Source organism: Erpetoichthys calabaricus, chromosome 8, assembly GCF_900747795.2.
Source record: "Erpetoichthys calabaricus chromosome 8, fErpCal1.3, whole genome shotgun sequence".
Classification (NCBI taxonomy): domain Eukaryota; kingdom Metazoa; phylum Chordata; class Cladistia; order Polypteriformes; family Polypteridae; genus Erpetoichthys; species Erpetoichthys calabaricus.
Window position 1 is genome coordinate 165,304,045 of NC_041401.2, and position 25,868 is coordinate 165,329,912.

General features: G+C 37.1%; 1 protein-coding gene across 1 annotated transcript in view; it reads right to left on the reverse strand.

Moving 5' to 3' along the window:
- Positions 1 to 25,868, reverse strand: part of dnajc16 (DnaJ (Hsp40) homolog, subfamily C, member 16) — a 42,800-nt gene that overhangs the window by 7,679 nt on the left and 9,253 nt on the right. The window contains exons 3-9 of the mRNA XM_028807722.2: positions 17,588 to 17,654; positions 13,811 to 14,138; positions 13,504 to 13,688; positions 12,537 to 12,641; positions 11,788 to 11,946; positions 785 to 915; positions 166 to 343 (exon numbers count right to left, since the gene is read on the reverse strand). Of these exons, the coding sequence (XP_028663555.1) occupies positions 166 to 343; positions 785 to 915; positions 11,788 to 11,946; positions 12,537 to 12,641; positions 13,504 to 13,688; positions 13,811 to 14,138; positions 17,588 to 17,654 (1,153 nt within the window). The remainder of the gene's footprint in view (positions 1 to 165; positions 344 to 784; positions 916 to 11,787; positions 11,947 to 12,536; positions 12,642 to 13,503; positions 13,689 to 13,810; positions 14,139 to 17,587; positions 17,655 to 25,868) is intronic.

Consider the following 25,868-nt stretch of genomic DNA (forward strand, 5'->3'; position numbering starts at 1 on the left):
GTGTATAGAATTCTGAGGAAAAAAATGAATTTAATCCATTTTGGAATAAGGCTGTAACATAACAAAATGTGGAAAAAGTGATGCGCTGTGAATACTTTCTGGATGCACTGTATATCTCATAAACTGGGAAAGCATACATGACACAAATAAAGTGCATCTACAAACCTGAGGAAAAGTACTGTCCAGATCTTTCAGCAACACATCACACAACGCTTTCTGCTGTTTCTGATTGACATAGGCAAATCTGAAAATGTCTTTGCTGTTAGAGGATGCAAATTCCAGAAAAGCTGCGTAGCCATTAGAAATGGAATCTTGTTCAACAGTTATCAGAATGACACAATATCTGAAGAAGAAGAATCAGGTATACATTTTGTCAGAGTTTTAGAATGTCTTACATTTCAAACTAGTAACAGTCTGTAACATTTTGGTACACATAATGTATGAACAAAAGAAAAAATAGTAAACAAAACTGAATAAGTTATATTTTTGCTACATATCAGCAATTGAATTTCTAATTACTAGGATTTGTAAACTGTTCAAAACACTTTCATATATACTACATTTTGTTATGTGACTTAGATAGTGCATAGAGATATGAACAGGAAACATTAGCTCTCTGTGTCTACTAGTGAGTTGCTGGTGACATAGTGCTTAGTCCATTAAGACTGATAATACTTACAAGACAGAGAAATCTAAACACTACTGCATGATTTAAACAGTAAAGTTTTTAATGAGCGTTTGTATCTGTGAAAATGCAGCAGTAGTAACAAAGCTGGAAACTTACTTTCGACGACGATGAGTCTGTTTCACCGGACAAAGCTCATCAAACAGTTTTTGGTTTACAAGTCGGGGAACCAAAAGAAACTTGTTGCTGGAAACAAAGTCATCAATAATTTGTCTTTTCATTTCTCTAGCCTGGAAAACAAAATAATATTATGTCTGGAGGAAAAAGAATAAATATTGAAGCTAAGAAACTATATCACTTCCAAATGTTTAATCAATATTTTCTACAGTTTCTTTGATGACATTAAAAGAAGGAAAATAGTTTTTCATGAATTGTCGTGAGAAAAAAGAGTCACATGAAATCCAATGTCTTTTTAGAATTAGGGCAATTTAGAAAAGATAAACAAAAATGAAATACTAGGGAAGAACTCAGCTCTAGTTTTTAGAAATTGATTTGAGGAGGTACATTGACAAACTGAATGCCAGTTACATTTGTGAAATTTATGGTCTTCTGAAACACGACAACTATATGGTGTTGAGAAAACCGGCAACTTGTTTTAATCGTAAAATTTTTTCAGCAAGCCAAAATGCGGCTTGATTCAAAGTATCGTCAAGCATTCTCGTCTGGGATCATCCTCTGGGTTCCTCTAAGGTATGTACTACCATCTTGGGACGAGAGTGGGTACAGTCACTACCTATGTCCTCTCATTTTTCTCCTGCAACACAGAGAAGATGTTTTCCACGATAAATCATGAGCCGGCAGAAGGAGATGGCTCGCTGCAAGCAAAGCATTGCAATGTCCCAGTAACCTGAACTTGACCCTGACTTAAGCCTGTCTGCACTTATCTGACTGATGCCTTTGCACCTTGGACCACCTGTATTTTGTTAACATTTGGAGAAGTAAACGGGGAAGACCAATCTGGCACCCCAACATTCTTTTGCTTTGGACTTGCAATTCCTCACTCGTCTACAGTAAACAACACCTAGTTATTTGTTCAGACCAATACACATGAGAATTTGTAGCAAAAATGGAAATGATGGGCAGCAGGTGCACCGTTTCCAACTTTTAAAAGGCTCTAAACTAGTTATAGGGTGGTATGAGAGGGATACACACAAAAAACAAGTAATGAACAGCAAGAGAAACAGAGAGAGAAAGAAAACTCTTATGCAAAAGAGAGGGAGCAGCAGCTGCAGTTATATCTAAGAAGCAACTACAAGACTAAAAAAGAGCTTTCTTTATTAACACTTGTTTATGGAACTGGTTAGGGAAAAGGAAGAAAAAAAACCGCCAATCTGTGCTTGTTTTGGTCAGATGAATTACTTTTTAATGTAGTACCATAGATAACCCTTGAGAATTGACCAGAGGCTTCGCAATCATTCTCTGATAGCAATTAACATTACTGCAATATGCGCATATGTGTGTCCAACCACATATCTGTTTTCAACCAACCAAGTTCAGGATTGTTGGGACTCTGGTACCAATCTCTAGGTGTGAGGAAAACACTGTTGGACACGGTGATACCTTGAATGCTGTCTACAAGAGTGACAAAATAAATACCTCAATATGTTCTGTTTAAAATAAAATGTCTTTTGTTAGTGTAGGTCAGATTGTAAACCTCTGAAAGAAAATCTCTAACGATACAACATGTGTTAATAATAACAATAATAATATAAAATAGCAAGTTCCATTCCCTGCTTACTTCACTCGCGAACCCCCGGGGATAGGCACTGGGTGCCCACAATCTTGTGGCTGAGCCGCTCGAAGGGTGCCAGGGTGCTCCTCTGTTAAGAGGAAGCGATTGTACTTAAATAGATGGTATATAGAAGAGTATGCGAGGCACATGAGGAAGACGGTTTGGTCCTTAGTTATTATAGATAGAAAATCACTTACTTGAGTATTTCACTACAACTGTCTATTTTAAAGAACAATGAATAATAAAACATGATAAAAAGTAGAAGTAAAAAAGTAAAACGTAATAAAAAGTAAAAAAAAAAAAAAAAAGAAAATTACATTAACGCCACATCAAAAGCTATATTATGAATTACTTTATCCTCTAGCTCAGGGGTGGGCAGATTCAGTCCTGGAGGGCCGCAGTGGCTGCAGGTTTTTGCTCCAACCCAATTGCTTAATAAGAAACCCTTATTGCTCAAGTAACACTTCAGCTTCACTTTAGTTGTCTCGCTCGTTAAGATTTTGAACCCTTATTGCTTATTTAAGTCTTAAACAGCTGTATTCTTGGTTTTTAATTGCTCCTAATTAGCAATACCATGCAAATGACAAAAGAGACCAGCATTTCTCCGTTTAGCTTGTTTTCATTTACACCTGTGTGTATTTATCACGCACTATTGGGTTTAATTAAATACTTGGAAGGAAAGTGAAGAGAAAAAAGTGAAGCACTGAGAACTACTCATCTGTTTTAGACTTCAAATCATTTGGATGATATCCTTAGAAAGGAAAAAAAATCTAGGATATGAGAATGACCTGACATGGCAGAGTTAAAGCACTAGCAAGCCATGCAATTAAATAATTGACAAGGATTGGTTTTTAATTAAGCAACTGGGTTGGAACAAAAACCTGCAACCACTGCGGCCCTCCAGGACTGAATCTGCCCACCCCTGCTCTAGCTTATATTCTATAAGCCTTGCTTTTTGCATTTCTGTTCACATGTTGTTTGGGATATTTTTATTTTTTTCGTTTACTGGACAATTCCCTTTGTTCTTGATTTTTATCATATGCAGCTCTTTTTTGTTCATTTTCTTTTTTTGATGTTCATTATCAGCTCTTGCCACTCTTTTTCTATCGCAATGTAAAATTCAACGTTCCTGAATAGATAATTTGCTTTTCTGCCTTGCAATTATAACCAACTTAATTGAAGGGCGAGTTACCACCGAGAGTGTCATGGGGTGGTAGGGAGAGAGGATGTGCACAGTAGGGGTAATGATTGGACGAGTGGTGTGGAGGGGAGTGGTCAAGGCTGAATAACACGGACATGACAGAAAACATTAAAAGATACGTTTTATTTATATAGTGCCTTTTCCATGTAATGCTTTAAAAGAACAGCATAGCTATGGAGGCTAGTAGTTAGCTGAGCTGCAAAAACAGAATATATAATTGCTGAAATAGAATCAGCAAACACTACATTTATGTCATTCATTGCATTTTTGAAATCAAACTAATGTTCATTACTATAAGAACTAAAATAAGACAAACGTGGTGAAAGTATAAAACAACACATACTGGGATGTTTTGGGATCAAACGGGACATACCTTCCAGTTATAAGTAATAATTCAAATCTGGATTAGTACATTGGCATATACGTAAAAAAGCAATTTCTTATCAGTTATGGGGAGGCACCTTGAAAATAAACGGTAAAATATATAAATTCGATTTAATGATATATTTTATTCACCAAGGTAGCCTTAAAGTTGCAACCAAGACATTGAAAAATCAAAGCATTAAGGATTTGTGATATTTGACATTTTTGTTATTTGACTTGTTCATTACCACTTTGAATGCGAGCTACAAGTTAACTTGTATCTCTCTCAGCCTGTCAAGACTCAACAGACAAGAAAACACGTATCTCAGTATGCAGCCAGCTTGCTGGAGATGTTTGCTGCTGTGTCTCAGTTACCTAATATAGTGTGCTGCCATCTAGTGGATAGCCATAGAACAGCTTGCTGAAAATACTGTTATACAGTATACGAGCTGTATATACCCGGCGTTGCCCGGGGCAGAAGTAACCTAATCGGTCAAACACTTACATATATACCAAAGTAAACCTAATCGGTCAAACAGTTACATATATAAAAAAACCGAACCTAATCGGACAAACAGCTTCATATATACAGAAGCGAACCTAATCGGACAAACAGCTAATCTATATACATAAGCAAATGTAATTGGTCAAACAGTTACATAAATACAAAAGCAAACCTAATCGATCAAACAGCTTCATATATACAGAAGCGAACCTAATTGGTCAAACAGTTATGCATGTGCAGAATGATTTTACAAACATTATGCGTGTTAACAATCATTAAAAAGAAAAGATTGAGGAACTGTTCTTCTATATGTGATGAAGCCACTAATAAGACAGATTTTTTTCAGGACCCAGCTGTTTCATAACTAAACTACTGCCACCCCAAAGTAATGCCTAATAGTGGTTTTTGGGGTAGCTGTGGAATAAAAAGGGTGTTTTTTAGTCAGTAAGAATCTGACACTACCCTTCAGTACGGGCTGAAGGGTGCCTATGTAAGGTTTTACATCCTTCCCGTATGGAAAAAAAAAACATACTAAACTTTTTTTTCATCATTACAGATAATCTCAGTCAAATCGAAGTACGCATTCTCAATTTATTTTTATCTAATTTTTACTTTTTCACAAAGCCATCCCATGCCAATTTGTATGAATAAACTTTTGCTAGAGAGTTAGCAAAAGTTTATTCATGCACATATTTTAATACGGATAATCTATCTCTAATCAAGGTTCTCATTTTCATTGTAATTTAAAATAATAATAGATACTGATTTTTTTCTTCTGTTTTAGAAAAACCAATCTATGCCACCTACGTCTTCGTCAAGTCAGCTTCATCCAGCTTCATCACATAGAGAAGAAGAGTTCCTCAATGTTTTCTTTTTAATGATTGTTAACACGCATAATCTTTGTAAAATTATTCTGCACATGCATAACTGTTTGACCAATTAGGTTCGCTTCTGTATATATGAAGCTGTTTCATCGATTAGGTTTGCTTTTGTATTTATGTAACTGTTTGACCAATTAGGTTTGCTTATGTATATAGATTAGCTGTTTGTCCGATTAGGTTCGCTTCTGTATATATGAAGCTGTTTATCCGATTAGGTTCGCTTTTTTTATATATGTAACTGTTTGACCGATTAGGTTTACTTTGGTATATATGTAAGTGTTTGACCAATTAGGTTACTTCTGCCCCGGGCAATGCCGGGTATATACAGCTCGTATATATATATATATATATATATATATAGCAAAATACCCGCGCTTTGCAGCGGAGAAGTAGTGTGTTAAAGAGGTTATGAAAAAAAAAGGAAACATTTTAAAAATAACGTAACATGATTGTCAATGTAATTGTGTTGTCATTGTTATAACTGTTGCTGTCTTTTATTATATATATAATATACACACACTCATAAACATTTATATACATATACATATGTATACATATCTACATATACACATGTACATATATATACACACACATACATAAACACACACATAAGACTTACTGAGTGAAACGGGCTTTCATTGACAATCATGTTACGTTATTTTTAAAATGTTTCCTTTTTTTTTCATAACCTCTTTAACACACTACTTCTCCGCTGCGAAGCGCGGGTATTTTGCTAGTATATATATATATATATATATATATATATATATATACACATATACACACATACATGCAGTTTTAATAACACAGAAATCAATATAAACATTAACATCATTATCATATGAGAATATGAATATATAAGAAGCACATTTCATATAAATATAAATTATTAAACAGTAAAATCTTCTTCTGTAATTTGCTACCGTGGCAATTTGTGTGTCTGTCCAGGATTTTAAATGACCTGTAGCTCGCAAACCGTTGCACCTATACACTTGAAATGTGGTACACATATGGTACGTCACGTCTACTATCCGCTTTATGGGTGATGATTGTTTTAGTCTTTTTATCTTTATTTTATTTTATTGTACAATCAAGTCCTATCTGCGCACAGCAGGGCAGCCGTGGGCGGATGCGTATGGTGTATTCACTCGATGTTATCGTGCATTGCGCTGTCAGTGGTATTTTGATAAAAGAATTTGAACAACATATAAGAAGCGTATAAATTATTAAACAGTAAAACATTAACATTTAAGAAGTAAAGTTACATTAAGTACTACTGCTGTGCCTTCGGGTATACCTCATTTTTTGTTTGCCCATTACATGCTTAAATGTATACATTTTTTGGTGCACCTACCCGAGAACACGCGACATATAACCGAGAAGCATGGATTTTAAACACGCGTTGAGTTGATGTGCTGGTCTCCCTCGTGAAATAACTGGTAATGTTTGACTAAAATCTACAGCGAGTAAAACGACATTAGCTCCTATTTTTTTTTTTACGATCTCTGAGATGTTGCTTTTTTCGGTTCAAGGCTTCATAAGCTCTTTTATGTTGTATGGTGTACTTATCCCAAACCATCATCTTTGAATGTTGCAAGACTTTCGCCTTGTATGTAGATCGGGGTAATTGCATTCATTGCATTCCTAGTCTGAATCACAATGTGATTGTATGGGTGGTTACCTGGCACTGTAGGGTTGCCACCCGTCCTTTAAAATACGGAATCGTGCCGCGTTTGAGAATGAAATTGCGCATCCCGTTTTGAATCAATACTGGACGGGATTTATCCCGTATTTTTTTTATCATTTTTTTTTAAAGCAGCGTCTCATGCAAATCATCCCACACGCATTTTATGAAGATGCCTCCTTTCCTACTTTTGATTGGGTAATACTTGATGTCATCGTTAGTTTGATTGGTGTTTTTAACTGTCCAGTGAGTAGGGCGTGTCTTTCAACCGTAAGCAGATTTTTTGCACTGGTATCACTGACCTCGACGACGGCGACGTTATACGTCAAAAATAAATTACGATAAATGACGATTTTAGCGATACTTTATTACGACGGCGGCTACATAGACACGATCAAATAAAAACAAAAAAATCAAATAATCATTCTACATTTTCAAAACGTCGAAAAAACGACGGAATGAAAAAAAGGCCCACCCGACGACCCACCCATTCCATTTTTATATATATAGATTGGCAGTTACATCGTGAAAAAGGTATAAAGCTGCTGATGTTTGAAACAACTAGATTTTTTCAAGATGAAACATTTTGATGATAATGGCAGTGACTGAGATAGTGACAGTCCATTGGATGATGTGGAACCCGTAAGCTCTGATACTGATGCAGATAATTTACCTAAGGTTGTTACATTGTCACAGGGCATCCATCCGACTTGTCATGATTGTCAGGACAGCACTACATGGACATTCTGCCACTCACTGACTACAAAAAGTCACAAACTACCAAATGTGTTGTGTGCAACATGCATAGGCAGTGCAAAGAAACATGTAATATTTGTGGCATATGTGCTTCTAAGCTGGAACTTTGTGTGATTACATGCTTCTAGAACTTACATTCAAATGGAGACATCTTCATGTTGCTGATGAAAATGAAGCAATTAACATTTTTGACCCAGTTGCTGCTGATAATAAAACTGTAGTCTTATATTTATTTCTTTACTAGCCATGTGCGCCCAACTTACGTTGCGCGTGTTAAAGTTGTTTGTGAAGGGCTCCCTGTTTAAACGCGGCTGCCAGTCGTGAACTGGGACCTTCGTCGCACAGCATTATGATTTTTTATAAGGGAAACAAAATTACAAAACAAAACCCTTGGACATTGATTCGATAGGAACGGCCTACTCGGAATCACTGTCCGAATAGTAATTATGTGGTGGTGGAGGAGCATTTCTGCTTCTCTCCGCTCACAGTCCGTCTCGTTTTCATGACGCTGTCGTTTCCTCTCACGATCTCTTCTCAACCTTTCTCAAATTTCGCAGGTTGCTTTGTGGCAATCCAAAGAGTAAGGAAGAACCAAAGGTTCTTTCTTGAACTCCAAACGCCGACTGATGAAAAATCACAGAAGTGTGTCCGACTTATGTACTCTGACTGCCGACTCCAAGAAGTGGGTGAACATTCGATTTGGACGAAGTGCTGCCAACGACGGTTGATAGAAACACAAAAAATCACAGTCTTGACAACGAAGCAGGTGTCGACGCCAGATCTAAACACAAAGCACGGTGTCGACGCCAGATCTAAACACAAAGAGTGCTATTGACAGTGTTTGTAAACAAAAGTAACAACCAAGGTGTTGTGTATTCAGCCAGTACAAACAACATGTAGTCTCCTTTAGTTCAATCCTCTTTAATCACCACACTCCAACCTCATCAAACGATCCTCCCCCTCACTTCCTCTCCTCCTCCATCACTACTGCCCTCTACTGAACACACCAGGAACACCACACAAGGCAGTGAATTCGCGGACAAACAAAGATCAAGATCCAAATGAAGATTATATATAAAGACAAGGGGGCTCCTTGCTTCGCTCGCCTACCCCCGGCGTTGGGTATCCTGAAATACATTGTTTGTATATCAGTCAGTCGAGCTTGTTCGTTTTAAACCCGTGCCTGCTTTGCTTCCGCAGTTTCAGACGCGCGTTTACTTCACTCCGCAGTGGTGCCACTCACAATATGGCGGTGACGCCTGTGCCTTCACTCCGCAGTAGTGCCACTCACAATATGGCGGTGAAGCCTGCGCCTTCCATACTTTATGGACCCGTGGGGCCTCCGTAGCCTCTTCCGTTTGAATGTGGGCTGCAGCGCAGAGTCCTCTTATTTGTGTGGCTGTGTCGGTAGTCGTTAGCCAGGGGCGCGTTGTTGCTTCATTACTCATTCACGTCAGTTGAGCTCTTTCGTTTTTGGGCCGTGACTCCTTCGTGCGCGGTGGATAAGACTTCGTGTGCGGTTTATGAGACACGCGCCTGCGCAGTACGTCTCATGGTCCCATCGCTGTGTCCCTGCGTCCATGCCATCCGGTTTACCATTCTCGGTTGGTAATATGGGTATTTTAGATATGTTTTGATAGAGTTCATTATCATATACAGTTAGGTCCATAAATATTTGGACAGAGACAATTTTTTTCTAACTTTGGTTCTGAACATTACCACAATGAATTTTAAATGAAACAACTCATATGCAGTTGAAGTGCAGACTTTCAGCTTTAATTCAGTGGGGTGAACAAAACGATTGCATAAAAATGTGAGGCAACTAAAGCATTTTTTTTAACACAATCCCTTCATTTCAGGGGCTCAAAAGTAATTGGACAATTGACTCAAAGGCTATTTCATGGGCAGGTGTGGGCAAGTCCATCGTTATGTCATTATCAATTAAGAAGATAAAAGTCCTGGGAGTTGATTTGAGGTGTGGTGCTTGTATGTGGAAGCTGTTGCTGTGAACAGACAACATGCGGTCAAAGGAGCTCTCCATGCAGGTGAAAGAAGCCATCCTTAAGCTGCGAAAACAGAAAAAACCCACCGAGAAATTGCTACAATATTATGAGTGGCAAAATCTACAGTTTGGTACATCCTGAGAAAGAAAGCAAGCATTGGTGAACTCAGCAACGCAAAAAGACCTGGACGTCCACGGAAGACAACAGTGGTAGATGATCACAGAATCATTTCCATGGTGAAGAGAAACCCCTTCTCAACAGCCAACCAAGTGAACAACACTCTCCAGGGGGTAGGCGTATTGATATCCAAGTCTACCATAAAGAGAAGACTGCATGAAAGTAAATACAGAGGGTGCACTGCAAGGTGCAAGCCACTCATAAGCCTCAAGAACAGAAAGGCTAGATTGGACTTTGCTAAAGAACATCTAAAAAAGCCAGCACAGTTCTGGAAAAACATTCTTTGGACAGATGAAACCAAGATCAACCTCTATCAGAATGATGGCAAGGAAAAAGTGTGGAGAAGGCGTGGAACAGCTCATTATCCAAAGCATACCACATCATCTGTAAAACACAGTGGAGGCAGTGTGATGGCTTGGGTGTGCATGGCTGCCAGTGGCATTGGGACACTAGTGTTTATTGTTCTGACACAGGACAGAAGCAGCTGAATGAATTCTGAGGTGTTCAGAGACATACTGTCTGCTCAAATCCAGCTAAATGCAGTCAAATTGATTGGGCAGCGTTTCATGATACAGATGGACAATCACCCAAAACATACAGCCAAAGCAACCCAGGAGTTTATTAAAGCAAAGAAGTGGAAAATTCTTGAATGGCCAAGTCAGTCACCTGATCTTAACCCAACTGAGCATGCATTTCACTTGTTGAAGACTAAATTTCAGACAGAAAGGCCCACAAACAAACAGCAACTGAAAGCCGCTGCAGTAAAGGCCTGGCAGAGCATTAAAAAGGAGGTGATGTCCATGAGTTCAAGACTTCAGGCTGTCATTGCCAGCAAATGGTTTTCAACAAAGTATTAGAAATGAACATTTTATTTCCAGTTATTTAATTTGTCCAATTACTTTTGAGCCCATGAAATGAAGGGATTGTGTTAAAAAAAATGCTTTAGTTGCCTCACATTTTTATGCAATCGTTTTGTTCACCTCACTGAATTAAAGCTGAAAGTCTGCACTTCAACTGCATCTGAGTTGTTTTATTTAAAATTCATTGTGGTAATGTACAGAACCAAAATTAGAAAAAAGTTGTCTCTGTCCAAATATTTATGGACCTAACTGTATATGTAGAACTATATGACAGAATCCTGATAATAAATGGTCCAGCAGTCAATGTGTTAAATATTACTCTTCTGTGTTATTAACCAGCTAATTACGTCTCTGTACACATTTTTTAATTTTATACTTAGAATTTGAAGCAGCCTCCATCAAATAAATATTGATTTCTTGATAACAAAAAAAAAAAAATTCTTAAATCAGCCATTTCTTGAGCTTCATTTACACAAGAAAAAAAAATTTCAGCAAAGTTTTAGTCTAACTTGTATTCCTGAATGGTGCTTTCACATTTTCTCTTTATATTTTTTTCTTAAGATTCTATCCAACTTTATGAAATGTGCTTTCCGCTGTGAATATCAAATCAAAGTACTTTCCATTAATGGTACAGTATACTGTATATTCTAAAATATATTCACACAAACAGAATTAAAGTACTTGTACAAAGCCACCTCTATAAGAAAAGAAAGGGTTTTGAGTCTGTATAGATTTGGTTTCCTAACAATAAATCACTTATATACCTTGTCTTATTAAAGAAACTGGTTTCTTAAAGAGATTTTCTGAGATTCCATTCTGTGGGTCACAATGGAAACACAAATTGCACTTAGCTTTCAAAATGTGGCTTAATGTGTCATCAGATATAATGATTAAAAATATATATAATAATATTGTATTGCAACTCTGACAGTCTTCATACCTGAATCATGTCAGCAGGTTGGTCAGTTTTCTCCTTAAATATTAACATGGCTGGAATAATAGTATTGATGTTATACTGCCTGAGCAAACTCTTTGATTCAGATGATGTTTGATCAACATATCCAAACTGCACATAATCTTTGTAGGCAAATGCTGTCAGCTATTGAAATAAAAGAAACAGAATGATTATTGAACACCTTTGCGATTATAAAACTGAAATCTTTATATCTCCACACAAAATAGAAATAAATGTAATTTCTAATAAAATTACTAATTGTATGTTCTAATAAGGCAAGAGAGAGAGAGACTGCCCTGTTTCACTGAAGATGTCACTTAAGGTAAACAGAACAGAAACTCCATCCCATGATTCTACTCCTTTCTTTTTCTTTTGCATTTGCAAACTAATTTAAGGTAATATACCTATAAGTATAAACAATTTACATGAAAATTGTTCTCAAAAGGTATGTACTGGGACTTCCAGTTGTATCCTGGTTGGTTTACCATTGAAAACATAATAAATATCTTTTTAATATTTATACACTTACAATGACTAAAAAAAACAATAATAAAACAATCCATCCATTTTCCAACCTGCTGAATCCAAACACAGGGTCACGGAGGTCTGCTGGAGCCAATCCCAGCCAACACAGGGCACAAGGCGGGATAATAAAACAATCTTGATTTTAAAATAAACTATTGCCATGAAAAAGATTTAGCACATATACAGAAAACATCATAAATGCAACTCACTTTGAATAAAAGAGGAGTGGCACGAAGACGATCAAAAAGCAGCACATGGGGTTTGTTTTCTTCCTGATAGTTCCCCAAGAACTCAAGATAGTTTTTATCTGTCACCTTATATGGAGGTGGTTAGGAGGACAGAAAGCAAAGAAAGTTTAACATTACTAACTTTTCAAAATGCTACCCATTAGAAACAATACCTGCCAACCAAACATGTATAAAATATACACTCATGGACTGGTTTTCCCTCCTAGGTCTATTTCTGCATTTCACTCAATTTTGCGAGGAAATAATCCTGGCTCCCCACAACCTGAGAAAGAGTCATCAATACATGAATACTTTAAAAAAAAAAAAAAAATTAATTAAAAAAAAATGAAAAACTACAATAGACTATTGCAGTTTTTCAATAGGTGTTTTCATTTTATGGAATGTTATTTAGTGTTTTAACTATATTTGGTTGCCTTGGTGGCACTGGCATATGCTTTAGCTCATCACATGCTGGGAAAAGGATTAAATTGAGAAAGATAAGAAAAAAAGTGTATTATATCATTATTTATTCCATAATAGGGATATTAATAAAAATCTTCCAATACATACACCAGAGCAGTGGCAAATGATATTCTGCTATCCCTAGTGTTACTTTGTTTAGAGCAACTAAAGTGAAACAGTAGCAGTGTTGCACAGAACAATTTGCTGGCAACATGTAATGATAGTGCAGACAGGCTGCTGCAGGTAATAAGTGAACTTAGCACAAGGGAGAGATGATGGGAGTGGGCAACTGCAAAACACGAGTAAAGAAAATCTATACAGACACCAGACAAACTGAGCAATCAGATTTTCATCGTAGATATGGACAGAATCGTTAATTTAATCATAAAAGTAAGCCAGTAACAATGAATAAACAGAATTATCATCTGAAGAAAAAAAATTGAAGTGTGTATCAACAAAAAGAATGGTGGTTATAATACTCACATACCTTCTCTATAAGCTTTTGTGGCAGCAGATTCTCCACAAACTGACGCAAGTGTTCCCTGACCACAGCATAATGAAAGAAGGTAACTTTGCCATTGATGAGGCCAAGGATAGATGGGGTTCGATGTGCTCCAAGATGATTAGCAAGTCTTCGTTCATATCCTACATCTACAACACCAATCCCTACACCTGCAACGGGGAACAAAGACCACTTATGTGGGGAAGCTGCAAAATATTTGACAATGTTTATCTCTCAGGATAACATAGTCGTGTATTAATTATAGACTCAGACTCATTACAGTTAAACTTACCCATTGTCTCCAGCTCTTGCACGGCCTCCTTCCATATAGGTTCAATGTGAATGCAGCTAAAACACCAATCTGAGGTGATCTTTATAAGGTATGGTTTTTTGAAACTATCAGGGACAATGTCATTTATGTATTGGGAATAATGCAGCATGTATTTATTATCAGCAAAGTCCCGATTTCCTTTGTTGAATGGGAAATGGAAAAAAGATTCATCAAAATAGAAACTGTCATGGTAATGTCGAAATGGCTGTCGCTGCTGTCCATATGCCTGGGTGTCATCTGTATCCCCATACTTGTCATAATTAGCCCTCTTTTCTTCACTGGACAGTACCTTGTTTAAATCAAAAGAAAACAACAACAATAAATGAATTATCCACTACAAAAACTCTGAAGATGAATCAACAATAAAATTAGTTTGCTCAATTCAAATTTAAAAATATATGTATCCTGTCTTCTTTAAATAACAAAACTTCAACTGAGGAATGAAGCTGAAAAATCTACTTTCTAAGATGCACTGCTTTTAAAGGCCACATTTCTTAGAGATTGAACAATATGAATGATGACCGAAACATTATACATATGTTTAATGCACTGTGCTGTAATGGACTAATGCAATGTTGCACTAAGTTACATCTAAGCGCATAAAATTTAAATTAAAAAAAAACTTACAAGTGCTACCTTTTGTTTCATTTTGTTTATCAAAATACGCCTATCAAAACATTTTTATGAATGGTTGTAAGAACATATAGTAAACACTCACAAACAATGAAACCAAATTAATTCCCGATAAGTAAAGCTTTAATAACATGTACAGAAAATTAATTTACTCTTCAGTTAAGTAATTACAAATATTATAGCTTATACCTATTCTCATTATACTAAAGAAACCATTTACATTGTTGAACTGTTTCTTCAGATCAGCTGGAGAATGAATTATGATGTTTTTCAAATAGATATTTTTTAATGTGGAATAAAACACAATATTTTACTGTTTAAGGTAAATTACTATGAAGGAAAAGCCATGTACTAGACATATCAGATTTTATATGTATTTCCTTTATTTTTAGCAATTTATATTTTTTCTTCAAAATGTAAACTTTCATAGTAACATAAAATATTACTAAGTTAGCATACTATAAAACTGTGTATGAAATATTGACATTATAGTCATTTTCTTTCATACTAGACAAAGAGCCCGTTTCGACAACGTAAGATGAAAAGGGCACGAGTGGAATAGTAATAAGTATAAGCACCACAAACCTGATATAGGTGTATTGAATGAATACGTAATTAGGCCTCGAGCTGTAGTCGAAATCGCCTTTCAGGCCTCTAGAGCTTTAATCGAAGTCGCCTTTCTCTTTGAATTTTTGCGGCCGTAAATCCGCCGCCTCCCGCGATGTTGGGGTTGGATGTCGGTCGAAGTCGCCTTTCTCTTTGACTTTTCGCGGCCGCAGTAGCCTTTTTCTTTGAATTTTTGTAGCCGGCCACGATGTCGGTCTCGTAAGGTATTTCAGGCAGCTTCGGACACGCACAGAAGGCGACTGCGCATTCGGCTTCGGACGGATGTGAGTGAATGAGTGAGGAGACTAGCGAATTATGTATTAAGATTATGAAGGAGCAACTTTTAATATTGGTCTTAAAGGAGGGATATAAGAGCCAGATTGCTAGACTGCTATTATAACCTCCATGTGGTGCATGAATACATTGTTTCATGTACATATATCATCACATCCTACATCTGCAGAATTTAAGCAACATAAAATTAGAATACATTTATCACAAGTTTAAATTATGAGATTCATTTCAAAGTTAACTGTAGTGTTGAACAGGAGCAAGGTGTATTTATAAGACTGGCAAAGGCCGTCTATCTATTGACTGGAATTAAAATTACAGAAGTGTGCTTAAGCTTATTAAAGTTAAACTATTCTCCTAGTAATAGATATTAAAATGATTTAAGAAATAAATGCACACACTGGCAAGAAAAAAAAAACCTTACAGTGAAAAAAGTAAACTTTCACATAACGTGGCCATGATAAACCAGGTTTACTGAAGTCTGTATTAAGGTATTTTGTAAAATGGTATATAATCCATGTTTCACAAGGTTATTATCGGAACTTTGAATAGTGTTAAATATTAGGATTTGAGCTAACATCTGTATGGTATACTAGTCTGCCCAAAAAGAAACCTTGCCTCTTAAAAAGGGCACCAATGAGCTAACATAGCAGACTCACGATAGTGGTGGTGTGTTAGTTACCCTAACCTTTAAAATCTCCTTTTGCAAAATCACACCACATCAATTAGTCAAAGTACATGCAGTAGAGTGAACTTGTCTCCTGTGCCTTTTGCAATTTGAAATCTGAGGAATCTTGAAAAGCAACATGTTTCTGTGAAAAACTGTGTGAAATTGGCAAAAACTTTTACTAAGACTTTTCATTTGATGCAGCAAGCTTATAGAAATGATTCTTTCAGCTTCACACAATGTTACAAAAGATACCAACATTTCAAATTTGGCAGACAATTTGATTGAAATTGGACTGACAATCCCAAAACTGGATGGCGATCACGTTGAGAAATTGCATGCTTTGATTCATGAAAATCGTTGCTTAACTGTCCATGAAGTTGACAAAGTAGGCATCAGTAAACGTTTGTGTCACAGAATTTTGACTGAAACAAAGTGATGAGAAAAAAAGCAAACCATATCACAGTCAGTCAGAAGTTTTTAGATAGTTTTTATCAGCATTTGAACATTCTGAAACATTTATTAAGAGGTGATGAAATGTGGGTGTATAGCTCCTACTGATTTTTTTTTGTTCATGAACTTGAAATTCACCCAGATTTCAAACAATAGAAACTTTACCACAGGACTTATGCAACATTCCACAAAACAAGTTCCAGGATGCAGTCCAGAGATGGAAAAACATTGGGGGCAGTGTATAAATAGAGGAGGGGTATTCTTTGAAGGAGACAAGTCTGAATTAGTTGTAAAAATTATTAATAAGTGTGTTTTTTTTAAAAAAAAAGTTTATCTTCTATTTGGACAGACTTCATATATGCATATACTCTAAGTTCTCTACTCTTTTTTTAATATTAATTTGGAAAGTGCAATAAAAATCAACATGTTAGATTTTTCTGCAGCCTCCATTTTGCAGAGGTTAGGATATAGATACTGCTGAGAATATTTTAACATACAGATACTGACTATATTAAACTATGGTTAATATATCAGAATTAGGACAATTATTATTATTTATGATGGAATCAAGTATGCTGTGGCCTAATTAGGCCCTCTCACTTACTGCACCAACAGTCATGATGATTGAAAGAGGACATTCAGACATCTAACAAAACATAACCTGCAAGTTAAGTGAAATGTAGTGAGGCCGTAAATTCATATTTTACCAGGCTTAAGGTGCATAATAGCACTGAACAGCCACAGCTTCACAGTCCACAGATCTGGAGGTTAGACTAACATGCAAGTGTAAAGTGGCCCCACATGCAGGTGTGGAAGTATGATTTGAGTAAACCCTGCAATGAACTGGCACCCCTGGATCCAAATTTGCTTTGATAAGATCCAATCTCCACAAAACTAGAATGAGTGTGTTCAGAAAATAATTGAAGAATGACTTTAAAAGGACTTATATAGCTGGGAAACTAAAAAACAAACACATACATAAGTCACTAAATATTTTTTTAATTAATTTGGGATGTGAAATTCTTCTTTCTGTCATTTCTGATTACAAATACGCTTTTACAAACAAGAAAGTCTAAGGAAAATTATACCTCATATGATTTAGTGATTTTAATGAACATGTCCTCTGCCTCTGGGTTCTTGTTTTTATCTGGGTGCCTAGGAAGAAAATCAGCCAGTGGTTACTGAGGTTGCATACATCCTTGAGTACTGGATTACACTATTGGTATAGTAAACATAATAAACTGGGCTTTCTTTAGAAGTGAAAACTCTCAAATGGTCTCCAAGTCATGTAATATGGAGATAATGCCGAAGTTACTTACCTGCAACTAGTACAGAAGACACAAATATGAACATTTCAGCTGTTTGTTAATGAATATTTCCATCACACTAGCACTCTAGCATTTTTGTATAAATAAGTTACGATGTCTTTTCCACTTCCAGATTTTTTTGCAAGAAATACTAGCATGTCAACATGCTTTTCCATAAGGCATGCTTTTGTTGGGCTGAAAATTTGCCAGGACATCCTAAATAAACATGCTGAAACACATCAAGTATATGAGCACACAGAGGAGTCGTGCTACTGTTTAACCTTACATTATATTTCATTGCATTTACTATATAATTTTAAAATCACAATAAAATAAAGCAACATTCTACAGCAGCTCACTTCACCATTCACAGTTTAAAAATGAGTGACACAGTCCCAGTGCTAAAGGTTGCTGCCCCTGAATGAATGGAACAGCATACAACTACCCCTCAGGTAAAAATAATTGCAGACCCTTGTCTTATTGCATTAAACGTTTAACAGACTACAAGAAATGCATTTTAACCTGTAGAAAAAACTTTATATCATATCCCTACTTTAAACGCAACAATTTGCAGGATTTATTAATGTTTCCATAATTTAGAAATAAGATATCTCTTTAAATTCTTTGTATTGACTTGCATGACGGTCCTTTAAGCAGTGTGGGTCAACCCATTAGGTGACAAAGGCAAAAGTTAAGGGGAACCGAAGGAGGGCTCCATACAGTTGGTATTGTGCAGTAGTCAACCTTGTATACAGGCTTGCATGTTATCTTCTGGTTATCCATTGCCTTTGGCCACAAAGGCAAAGCAACTCCAGATGCCACTCCATCTTGCCTCTTTGACAAATAAGTGAGCTAGTGAAGGCTCCAAACCCGCTGAAGTTGCCATATTAGTGCCTATGAGTGGGTAGAAATGGGGCTGCAACTCTAGACATGGCGAACAGCAAGGGCATTTGTAATGCAGGTTACAGAATTGATACCATGAAAAAACGAGTATGGAAGTAATTTTAAAATGTTAAAATCCACGCTTATCAATATTTCAATACTTTTGACAACCCTGATTTATGCATCAGTAAAAGTCAACGTTTTGAATGAACATCACTTAGTATATAAACAAGTGTTGCTTTCCACTTAGTATAAATGTGTGTTCCCACCACAAATGTTAATTTTAATTGAAGACAAGGTCTTTTACTTTTACTACAATAGTTTATTTCCGATTCCAAATGTACAATGTAGATGAATGCAAGGTGTAAATGTTAAAAGCAGAACAGACTAAAACGAATGAAGACACTGAGTGTTCATTAATTGTTGAGAAGATTATGTTCCAAACAAACATTCAGTTTTATTATAAGATATGCTGTTATCTGTCAGCACAGTCTGATAATAGGTTCTGCTTTATACACTTAAACTGGATGAAACACCACGTGAAGTTAGCAAGTCGTACCTTAATGTAACTGTGAAACATTTTCTTTCAAATGGCCACACACACACACTGGATACATAATCTTAATACATAATTCGCCTGCCTCCTCACTCACTCACTCATGTCCGTCCGAAGCCGAATGCGCAGTTGCCTTCTGCACACGTCCTAAGCCGAATCCGCAGTCGCCTTCTGCGCAGCTGCCTGAAAAACCTTACGAGACCGACATCCAACCCCAACATCGCGGCTCGCGGCGGATTTACGGCCGCAAAAATTCAAAGAGAAAGGCGACTTCAATTAAAGCTCTACAGGTCTGAAAGGCGATTTCGACTACAACTCGAGGCCTAATTACGCATTCTGATTCAATTACGCATTCATTAAATACACCTATATCTGGTTTGTGGTGCTTATACTTAATTATTCCAAATTGTACTGGAACATTCATCATTCAATATTATACTATAGGCCTGGAAAATTCATCAACTAACAGTACAAGCCTGTACAGTAATGAGTAAAGCGGACTAGAATCATTACAAAACAACTTCTTTGTTACTTATCATTTGTTCTTCATACACTGCTGACACAAACTCGTGCCCGTTTCATCTTACGTTGTCGAAACGGGCTCTTTGTCTAGTTTATAATAATAAATAGTGTTACTGGCCCCAAATGTCTCTCCCACAACTGAATACTTGACACAAGTGGCCATTTTCTACAACGCTATAGCAATGCACTTTCAAGTTCAAAACAGAAATGAATGACTACCTAATGGTCAGACAAATGCACGACACAGAAATTAAAATATATAACTTTACATTTTAAAACACTGTGGCCAGTTAAACAGTTGTTGGCTACAACTTTCCAGAACTTTCTGACATGTACCCTTCCCATATATATATATATATATATATATATACATAGCTTTCATTGTTTTAAATTGCAGTTTCTTGTAGGCCTATCATGTCAGCAATTGCTTCACTCCACAGCTGTTGTCTTTGGATGTCATTATATTGTGGCTGTTATAGCGGAAATGGGTCTGATGACTCCCCCCATCCATTCCCCCCCCCCCCGCCCCCCCCCCCCCCCCCCCCCCCAACCCACATAAAGCAAAGTTGTGTGACAGCAGTTTGCTTTCAGGAAAATAAATTATATAAATTATTTTTATTACTAAAAGTCAGTTTAATGGAAACAAGCTGCTGACAACAAACCTCACAGTTATTTAACGCATTTTGATTTTATTGCTTAAAAATGCAAATTCCATTAATGGAAACATAGCTAATGTTTAATTGTATTTACTGTATTGTAGTGTTATACACTGTTTCTATGATCAAATAAAAACTTATACACAACTAGCTCTAAAAGTATTTTTTGGGATGGCACAAAGCTGTTGCACATGACTGTATTTTGTTTGCATCATTTTATTCTGTTTGCACAAATAGAGGCTTCTAGGCTGGAATGTAATAGGATCAAAGCACATATATTTGGAATGCACAATTTACATAGTACAGTAAACAGATTTCCAGATTCCATTCTATCAAAAGTGTTTTTTTTTTCTTTGCTCTGAGATAACTGGCCCTCTGGAAACTCAGATCCTGCAGGGGGTATAATCCTGTGATATTTTAGCTAAAATGTTCACCAGGATCTTTACATCATTTATCAGTAGAAAAATGAATCAATAAGATGCACAAAGAAGTCCTTAGAAGAACAGTAATTGATGCCTAATATTCATTTTTTGATCAAATATCTTCTTTAGTTTCTTTAAACACGGCCAAATTTAACAGAGATAACTTAACACTTTTGTTTAAATAAATTTCAATTGAATAGCTATCAGAACCTGCTGCATTCCTCTTTCTAGAGAATGTACAGTGGTGTGAAAAACTATTTGCCCCCTTCCTGATTTCTTATTCTTTTGCATGTTTGTCACACAAAATGTTTCTGATCATCAAACACATTTAACCATTAGTCAAATATAACACAAGTAAACACAAAATGCAGTTTGTAAATGGTGGTTTTTATTATTTAGGGAGAAAAAAAAATCCAAACCTACATGGCCCTGTGTGAAAAAGTAATTGCCCCCTGAACCTAATAACTGGTTGGGCCACCCTTAGCAGCAATAACTGCAATCAAGCGTTTGCGATAACTTGCAATGAGTCTTTTACAGCGCTCTGGAGGAATTTTGGCCCACTCATCTTTGCAAAATTGTTGTAATTCAGCTTTATTTGAGGGTTTTCTAGCATAAACCGCCTTTTTAAGCTCATGCCATAGCATCTCAATTGGATTCAGGTCAGGACTTTGACTAGGCCACTCCAAAGTCTTCATTTTGTTTTTCTTCAGCCATTCAGAGGTGGATTTGCTGGTGTGTTTTGGGTCATTGTCCTGTTGCAGCACCCAAGATCGCTTCAGCTTGAGTTGACGAACAGATGGCCGGACATTCTCCTTCAGGATTTTTTGGTAGACAGTAGAATTCATGGTTCCATCTATCACAGCAAGCCTTCCAGGTCCTGAAGCAGCAAAACAACCCCAGACCATCACACTACCACCACCATATTTTACTGTTGGTATGATGTTCTTTTTCTGAAATGCTGTGTTCCTTTTACGCCAGATGTAACGGGACATTTGCCTTCCAAAAAGTTCAACTTTTGACTCATCAGTCCACAAGGTATTTTCCCAAAAGTCTTGGCAATCATTGAGATGTTTCTTAGCAAAATTGAGACGAGCCCTAATGTTCTTTTTGCTTAACAGTGGTTTGTGTCTTGGAAATCTGCCATGCAGGCCGTTTTTGCCCAGTCTCTTTCTTATGGTGGAGTCGTGAACACTGACCTTAATTGAGGCAAGTGAGGCCTGCAGTTCTTTAGTTCTTTGTCCTGGGGTCTTTTGTGACCTCTTGGATGAATCGTCTCTGCGCTCTTGGGGTAATTTTGGTCGGCCGGCCACTCCTGGGAAGGTTCACCACTGTTCCATGTTTTTGCCATTTGTGGATAATGGCTCTCACTGTGGTTCGCAGGAGTACCAAAGCTTTAGAAATGGCTTTATAACCTTTACCAGACTGAAAGATCTCAATTACTTCTGTTCTCATTTGTTCCTGAATTTCTTTGGATCTTGGCATGATGTCTAGCTTTTGAGGTGCTTTTGGTCTACTTCTCTGTGTCAGGCAGCTCCTATTTAAGTGATTTCTTGATTGAAACAGGTGTGGCAGTAATCAGGCCTGGGGGTGGCTACGGAAATTGAACTTAGGTGTGATACACCACAGTTAGGTTATTTTTTAACAAGGGGGCAATTACTTTTTCACACAGGGCCATGTAGGTTTGGATTTTTTTTCTCCCTAAATAATAAACACCATCATTTAAAAACTGCATTTTGTGTTTACTTGTGTTATATTTGACTAATGGTTAAATGTGTTTGATGATCAGAAACATTTTGTGTGACAAACATGCAAAAGAATAAGAAATCAGGAAGGGGGCAAATAGTTTTTCACACCACTGTATATCGTTTTGGAGCCTCCTCTCTGCACAGTATGTAGACTAGAGCAATTGCATTTTAATCTTATTGAAGACATCATTGACATAAGCTTCCTCACCTTTGTAACACTATTTAATAGTATTACAGTAATCATTGTATGTGTTATTCATTTGCATTTGCTAACTTTATTTCAACTATGCTGTATCTCTACAATTGTGATCCAAGTAGATACTAAGTAAATTATGTAACATTTCTTAATTAGCCAATGCCCAAAACACATGTGACTGCCAACTGTTTGAATGATCGAGTGATATCAGCACCCTTGCCTTCCCACCTGTTTTGCCAGGCCTGTCTCTGACTGAACATAGGTTGGAAATTCTAGATCAGAGGTGGGCAAGTGCAGCCTTCGAGGTCTTTTTTTGTGGCCGTCATGAAGGTATCAGTGAAACAAGTGATTGCGCCCTTTTGGCTTGTTCACACTAGCTGAAAATGTTCAATGAAACAAACAACGTAAACAAAGATTTGTTTGGTCTCCGCGTTCATACCTGACGGAATGGTCAATGACAGCTAACAAAATACAGCCAAACTGAATGCAAGTTATGCCAATAGCAGTCAAGCTAGATATTTACTGCGGATAGAGTGCGCGCACACTGTAGATTTTTGCGTTTACCGCTGCAATTACAGTCATGGCCGAAATTATCGGCATCCCTGGAATTTTCCCAGAAAATGCACCATTTCTCCCAGAAAATTGTTGCAATTACAAATGTTTTGCTATACACGTTTATTTCCTTTATGTGTATTGGAACAACACAAAAAAACAGAGAAAAAAAAGCCAAATCTGATATCATTTCACATACAACTCAAAAACCGGGCTGGACAAAATTATTGGCACCCTCAACTTAATATTTGGTTACATGCCCTTTGGAAAATATAACTGAAATCAAGCGCTTCCTATAACCATCAACAAGCTTGTTACACCTCTCAACTGGAATTTCCGACCACTCTTCTTTTGCAAACTGCTCAGGGTCTCTCAGATTTGAAGGGCGCCTTCTCCAAACAGCAATTTTGAGATCTCTCCATAAGTGTTCAGTCGGATTTAGAACCAGACTTATTGCTGGCCACTTCGGAACTCTCCAGCGCTTTGTCTTCAACCATTTCTGGGTGCTTTTAGAGGTATGTTTGGGGTCATTGTCCTGCTGGAACACCCATGACCTCTGACGCAGACCCAGCTTTCTGACACTGGGCCCTACATTGCGCCCCAATATCTTTTGGTAGTCTTCAGATTTCATGATGCCTTGCACAAGATCAAGACATCCAGTGCCAGAGGCAGCAAAACATCTTAGAACCTCCACCATGTTTGACTGTAGGTACTGTGTTCTTTTCTTCGTAGGCCTCATTCCATTTTCTGTAAACAGTAGAATGATGAGCTTTACCAAAAAGCTCTACCTTGGTCTCATCTGTCCACAAGACGTTCGCCCAGAAGGATTTTGGCTTCCTCAAGTACATTTTGGCAAACTCCAGTCTGGCTTTTTTATGTTTCTGTGTCAGCAGTGGGGTCCTCCTGGCTCTCCTGCCATAGCGTTTCATTTCGTTCAGATGTCGACGGATAGTTCGAGCTGACACTGTTGCACCCTGAGTCTGCAGAACAGCTTGAATATGTTTTGAAGTTGATTGGGGTTGTTTATCCACCATTCGGACTATCCTTTGTTGCAGTCTTTTATCAATTTTTCTCTTCCGTCCACATCCAGGGAGATTAGCTACAGTGCCATGTGTTGTGAACTTCTTGATTATGTTGCGCACAGTGGACAAAGGAACATGAAGATCTCTGGAGATGGACTTGTAGCCTTGAGATTGTTGATGTTTTTCCACAATTTTTGTTCTCAAGTCCTCAGACAATTCTCTGCTCTTCTTTCTGTTCTCCATGCTTAGTGTGGCACACTCAGACACACAATAGAAAGGTTGAGTCAACTTTTCTCCATTTTAACTGGCTTCAGATGTGATTGCTATATTGCCAGCACCTGTTTCTTGCCACAGGTGACTTCAAACGAGCATAATATGCTTGAAATAAAACGATTTACCCACAATTTTGAAAAGGTGCCAATAATTCTGTCCAACCCATTTTTGGAGTTCTGTGTGACATGATGTCAGATTTGGCTTTTTTTCTTTTTTTTTGTGTTGTTCCAATGCACATAAAGGAAATAAACGTGTGTATACCAAAACATTTGTAATTGCAACAATTTTCTGGGAGAAATGGTGCATTTTCTGGGAAAATTCCAGGGGTGCTGATACTTTTGGCCATGACTGTATTTCCCTCGGTAACTAAAGTGGCCAATCAAATGGCACCGAAAAGGGTTAAAGTTCAGCATGCTTAAATTTCAACGAAAGTAGTCACATCCATCATTTCCTCCTCTGATAATTATTGTTGTGTATTATTGGTCATATAATGCAGTTACCACCGTCAAAGAAATCCAGACATGTAGACGATGAAAATCGACAGTTCAACAGTGAATGGGAGTTGGATTTCTTCATGTCAAATCAAGGAAACTCCATGATGTGCCTAAGATGCAAGACGCAAATAAGAACATTAAAGAGATCAAATGCAAAACAGCACTATGAGAGTTGTAAGTCACACATGAAGTACATCAATTTAAAAGATGAGGCCAGAAAGCAAGCGTATGATTCCTTGAACAAGAGCCATACAAAAGAAACATCCATGTTCGCCAAATTCAAATCTCACAATCCGGAAGTTGAGGCAACGTTTCGCATCGCCTTCAAATTGTCTACAGCTGGCAAACCATATACTGATGTAGAGCTATTCAAATCATGCATGCTTGAAGTTGTTCAGTGTCTCGAACCATCTCAACTTCAAAAATTTAAAGATTTACCTCTATCACGAAGGACAATTGTGAGGTGCCAAGGTGAGATCGCGGTGGACTTAAAAAATCAACTGAACAAAATATGTCAAGAGTCCAATACTTTGTATTCTGTAGCGTTGGATGAATCCTGCGATACAACAAATACGGCACAACTACTTATTTTCATCAGAACAATGTCACTAACATTTGACATTCATGAAGAGTTGTTGTTCCTAATCAGTCTCAAATCAACAACAAAGGCACAAGATATTCTCACAGCATTTAACAACAATTGTGTAGAGAAGAAATTGGATCTAAAGAGACTTGTTGCCGT